A 5667-nucleotide genomic window follows, 5' to 3' on the forward strand; every position below is an offset into this window, starting at 1 on the left:
TTGTGGACTGAAATTACTACTTAAGTCTGAAATGGTAAAACAATTAAAATCTTGCCTTCTGAAATTCTTGTAAAACATACACATCTCCATCATGGCCAAATGTTGTTTCCATAAGAAAATGCAGTAGACAGCAGGGAAAAAAAATCCCAGGACTCTTTAGTCTACCACATGTAAAAATGCACAGTTTTAGTACAGTCAACAAAAGCACATCCATCTGCCCTGCAGGGAATCTGGATCCATGTCTGTCCAGCTCAGCAGAAATGCAAAACATTTAGGCCATTAGTCCTGAAATTGAGGAATCTCATTCATACAGAAAGTACATTCAAAAAGCTGCTGACAAATTCGCTTATGTGACAACTCAAGTTTGTTTAAATTAAGTTTGTGTCTTCTCATTTAGCTGCTTTTTGGTATGAAACTAAATATAGATCCATGACTTCCTTATGGTGGCAATCACATACAGAAATTGCAAGACAAAAAGCATGTGTCAGACACAAGAATTAGGAAGAAAAAGTCACAAATTACCTTCATGTTGCCCTGTGGTGGTCTTGAAATAAACAAGATCATAATCTTACCATATTATGTACATCCAAGTTTTAACATGCAGTTTTTTCACAAGTATTAGAGCTTCAAAGCCCTTTATTACCTCAGTGTGACTGTGTTAATGTGCCACCTGAAAATGACAAAGTACTTTTATAATTTCTAACTATACACATATGTAAAGATGATGCAATATTTAAAATCAGTGCTGAGAATGCCATCATGAAAAAACAGCCATCTTATCCCAATGAGTGCTGTCTTCTCAAATTGTCACAACATTTGGCTTCTTTCTTTGGGTTCTTCCTGCATATGCTCCTAAAAATAAGTAGAAACATCACCATTTTATAATTAATAGTACTGCATTTTGTAACAGGATTACCCAACAGTTTAGGAAAAGCTTAGGACAATTGTTTTTCAAGTAGTGTTATATATTCAGTGACTACTGTTAAAATTATACGTTTCATCATGTTACAGCCAAAATTTCTTATAAAAACTACCTATAGGTTTGAAAGTAACAACATTTTACAGCATTTCCTTCCTCAGTGACTATTCCATCTTTTCTGCTACTCTAAAGCATCTACAATTCACCATTAAAAGAACTGTCATATCACCAAGACAGAGATTAAATGGCTTAGAAGTTTACCTATGCCATGTACTACTTTTAAACCAACTATCAATAAAAAAAACATTATACAAGTCAAATATTTAAGATAACTCTTTCCTTTTCCCCCATCTGCCACATTAAACAAACCAAGAGACAGTTGTAAGTTTCCAGCTCAATACAGACAACCAGAATTAGAAGTGCAGCATGAGTAAGGTCATCAGGCAGAGCCCTTATCAAAGGAAGGCTGCTTAAGTATAAAAATAATAAATACATAAATCTTTTCACAGGGAACAAATACATACATCTAGGCTTCCAACTCAATACAGACAACCAGAATTAGAAGTGCAGCATGAGTAAGGTCATCAGGCAGAGCCCTTATCAAAGGAAGGCTGCTTAAGTATAAAAATAATAAATACATAAATCTTTTCACAGGGAACAAATACATACATCTATTTAAAAATCTGTAATATGCATAGCACAAGTATCTCCCAATAATAAGGGTTCAGCACTGCAGGCTGCTGGAAACAGCACAACTCAGCATTTGTCAGGTCCAAGCAGTTATTGAGAGTGTGCAGCAGTGTGAGCAAACATCCACACAAAGCAGTGAGTCTCGGACCACAGGGTGCAGAGCAGTGGGAATGGAAGACAGCCATGAAGAGAAATGACTACCAGGCAAGTAAATGAATGACAAAGAAAGTGCCAGTCCCTTTTTTGGCTCTTCAGTTACTCTTTGTCAGAACTGCAGTGGTTACTTGCAGGTGTCCATGGGCTACATTCAGCACAGGGCAAAGCAGCTTTGGAAACGCCCAGAGACCTCACCAGAGCAGGATCCCTCATGTCTCAACATGTTCTCACTCCACAGAAAGGTATTCTCACTGCCCCAGCACTCTCTCTCCAGTGCTGTGCTCTTCAGCTCACCTGTGATCTTGTGGGACAGACAACCAGGCTGACAGACATGATGCTTATTAGTGCTTATTACCCCTTAACAAGTGCCCTCTAAGTTGTATAAAACTCACACAAATAATATTAAAGTAACATATATGGAAGTGTAAGAGAATCCCATCAAACTACAATGGAACTGCAAAAGGCCAATCTGATTAAAAAGAGTGACAGTCCTTCTGAATACAATTATCACCCAACTCTTTCCAATGGCAATCATAGGAGGTCTCTGTCCTGGGACAAAGGACAGACCTGCTATTCACACACAGCAGGTTGACATTTCCTAAAACAAATGGCCTGAGCACTAACACACAGCTCACACCTCCTCACATGGGCAATCTGTGCCCTGCTCAGCCACACAGGCACGGGCAGAGGTTTGGCCACCACCCAAACACTGTGTGCCTCACACCCTGTGTTTCTTTTCCACAACACTTAGGCAAACTGGGCAGAAACAGAAGATGAACAGGTCTATCTGTAGGAGCAACCTGATCTTAACCATCAGCTTGCAGGCCACTCACTGGACATCTTGGTCCTAGTCAAACTAATTAAATTTGAAAAATAAAAATAAAAATCAACAAATAAGACTCTTTGATTCTCTGCTGATTTACAAGTTTGTACTTTTCTCTTTAATACAGAACTTTGAAGGAGTAAAAATGAACACAACCTAAAATTTAGGATCACCAGTTGATTCCTAAACAAAAGGCCAGAAAAAGACAACACTCAGTTAGGGTGGTATTAAAGCTACAAAACACTTTGCAGATGGAATTCAAAACAACCATGAGGAGAATGAAATACATAAAAGTTGAATGAGTATGTTATTATTTTCTTCAGGGACATTATTTACTATCTTGGCTAATTTTTCTGTAGTGTCACTGAATGTAAGTGAATATCTGCCTTGCTCCACTTCAGTGGTGACAGCACTGCCAGGAGAATTGACAACAGAAATAAAAATGAACGACCCCTGGTTGTCATCTCATCATTTGCTTTTTTATTTTCCCCTCTCATACTGAAATGTTACAGATGTATATGCACACTGCCTTACTAAACATCCTTCTGTGGCCACTTCTCTTGACTTCACAAGGTGGTATCTGGGAAAACATCACATTTAAACAGTGTAAAACACTGCACTAAAACTCAGAGCTATTTCCTGCCAACATTGCTCCAGGGCAGCAATAAATCAAAAATTCCCTTCCAGGAAAGGTTTGACACTTAATACATAAAAGATAATTCAGATCGCTATGGAAAACAGTCAAAATTCTACTACATTACACATTTGCCTTATTGATCCCCAAAATGCACTATTTTCATACTTGACTTATAGAACTCTCCTTTGAGAACAGAATGCAATTCAGACCTTAAAACAGATTTAAAACCTATAAACCACTTTACCTTTCGATAAATTAAATTTGTCCCTTTAGAAATTTAAAATCTGGTAAAAAAAAATAGAAACTAAGATGCTTCTTAGTGATCTATTCTCTTCATGCCTGAACAGGCTGAAAACAAAGAGGTTTGGCACTACTATCAAACCTTTTTAATAAAAGGTAACCAATCAATCCTCTCTGTGTGCAAGCACAGGAATACTCCACTTTTAAACTTGGCTCATTAAGACTCAAACATGTAAAATGCTACAGGAATATATGTAATTTTAGGATTGTATGATGACTGAATGTGCACTGCTAAGTCTGCAACTGTCCTTCCTGTCCTTTCATTAGGCTCCATGCTGAAGATGTGTGGACAGAACTAAGAACCAAGTGATGTTAAGATTCTAATCCCAGCCTATTTTGACAACTAGCAGTTTCTCAACAGTTACACTGAATATATCTGGCAAACCTCTTTCCAACTGGGCATCTGGTGAGTGAAAGCAAATGAGCCGTGCAGCACATTCTATACATTAGGTTTATAGAATCTGGAGGTGGATGGTTAAAGTTACCAGCACATGTTGGTTTGAAGAGATAGGTTAGATTTAAGACATAGCAAAGCAGGTGCACAAGGAAAGGAAAACAATATATTGCCCATTTACTTTTTCTAGCTACTAGTAACTTATTTACTATAAGATCCAAGCACCAGATTTTCTACACACCTGAACCAGCCTTGTTAGACACTCTGCTCTCTGAGGCCTTCTTTCTATTTTGCTCAAACCCATTCACTGAGGGCTCAGAGTTTCTAATTAAATATAAAAGAGTTAATAAGTAAGTCACTTGCAACAAAGTTGAAAGGCTGTATACAAAAAATATAGACACTATCAAACTGTGTTTGGCATTAAAACATTTCTACAGTGTCGCCCAGAGCCTCCTCCTGAGCATGTACACAGTTCCTATTGACATTATTATGGCTTACATAGATACATGAAGCAGGAGAACATCTGCCCTGAATGGATTTAACAACTCTATACAAAAAACTGATTCAGTTCAGATACTGTGGCGTTACAGTCTGCACATAAAATACACATATTTCATTAAGTGGAAGCAAAGCTTCATGGAATGAATGTTACAAATAGAAATGTTAGAACAGTGTAAATGGAGACAATACACAAGACGATGAGAACACTAAATAATTTCTTGCAGTACAAGGTAAAACTTCATCACTCTCTCAAAATACTGTGAGAAGTAATTGTTTTCACTTTGACCAACAGTTGCATCAGTATGTGCATTACTCAGCAATCACTGTGCTCTTGCACTTTGCATTTACTTCCATCTTTAGGCTACCAACATGCTGTGCCTTACCCTTGTCTGCAAAGCAGTCTATGAACTGGGGCATTCTGTCCCTGGTTTGGTTGAAGTATGCTGTTAAAACACAAAAACTTTTATTAGTGCTTTTCACCTTTCAAAAAACCCCCCACAAATTCATAAAGAATACTGAACATCATGTCACACATGGCAAATTTCAGAAAGGCCAACACGTTCTATAATGCTGCAAAGTGGCTGGAATTAGAATTCCAGAATAGGATTACTACTAACCATTATTTAAAACAAAGAAACGAACAAAGCACACAACTAGATCTCCCTCAACAGTGCCTTGGGTTCTCTGTCAGTGGTAAGAACACACAAGAAAAAGGATTGAATTGTTCACAGTTGCCATTCAACACTGAACTGTATGAGCAGACAGCACAACTTCAAAGCTTTTGGGTAAACATGGAATGAAAATTGTTTTAAAGGGATGTCAGGTGTCTGACTTTTTAAACTAGAAGAAGGTACATCAGGCCTCACAAGAGAGCAGCTATTGTCTTCCTGAACAGCACTGATTTCTGTGATCTAAGCAATCACACAATCAAGAAGCAAGAACCTTCTTCACAACAGAAAGCCACTTCTTTTCTGACAGCTTTCTAAAGCATATCAGTGATTCCATGTAAAGGAAAGGGTATTAGGAAAAGTAGTAGTGCCAAGCTGAGGCTTAATAGTCTATCTCAGAGAAAAACCTTCAACATGAGCACAGAGACTTAAAGCCAGAAATAAACCATTTCTGAAGGTAAAATTTCAGAGCTGACTCTGAACAAAGCAAAACTTTTCTAACTTCTAAGGAGCTAATAAACCCCTTTCTCAGGTCGTGCTAAGTCAGATTTCATTACTGTCCATCACCACAGCAGCAGG

The 5667-nt window shown here is 37.9% G+C and overlaps 1 protein-coding gene across 1 annotated transcript in view; it reads right to left on the reverse strand.

The window, feature by feature from the left end:
- Positions 1 to 799: 799 nt before the first annotated feature.
- CCP110 (centriolar coiled coil protein 110kDa) overlaps positions 800 to 5667 on the reverse strand; it is a 13177-nt gene continuing 8309 nt past the window's right edge. Inside the window, exons 12-14 of the mRNA XM_009072748.1 lie at positions 4804 to 4863; positions 4161 to 4243; positions 800 to 852 (exon numbers count right to left, since the gene is read on the reverse strand). Of these exons, the coding sequence (XP_009070996.1) occupies positions 800 to 852; positions 4161 to 4243; positions 4804 to 4863 (196 nt within the window). The remainder of the gene's footprint in view (positions 853 to 4160; positions 4244 to 4803; positions 4864 to 5667) is intronic.

This window comes from Acanthisitta chloris, unplaced genomic scaffold (genome assembly GCF_000695815.1).
Source record: "Acanthisitta chloris isolate BGI_N310 unplaced genomic scaffold, ASM69581v1 scaffold24894, whole genome shotgun sequence".
Classification (NCBI taxonomy): Eukaryota; Metazoa; Chordata; class Aves; order Passeriformes; family Acanthisittidae; genus Acanthisitta; species Acanthisitta chloris.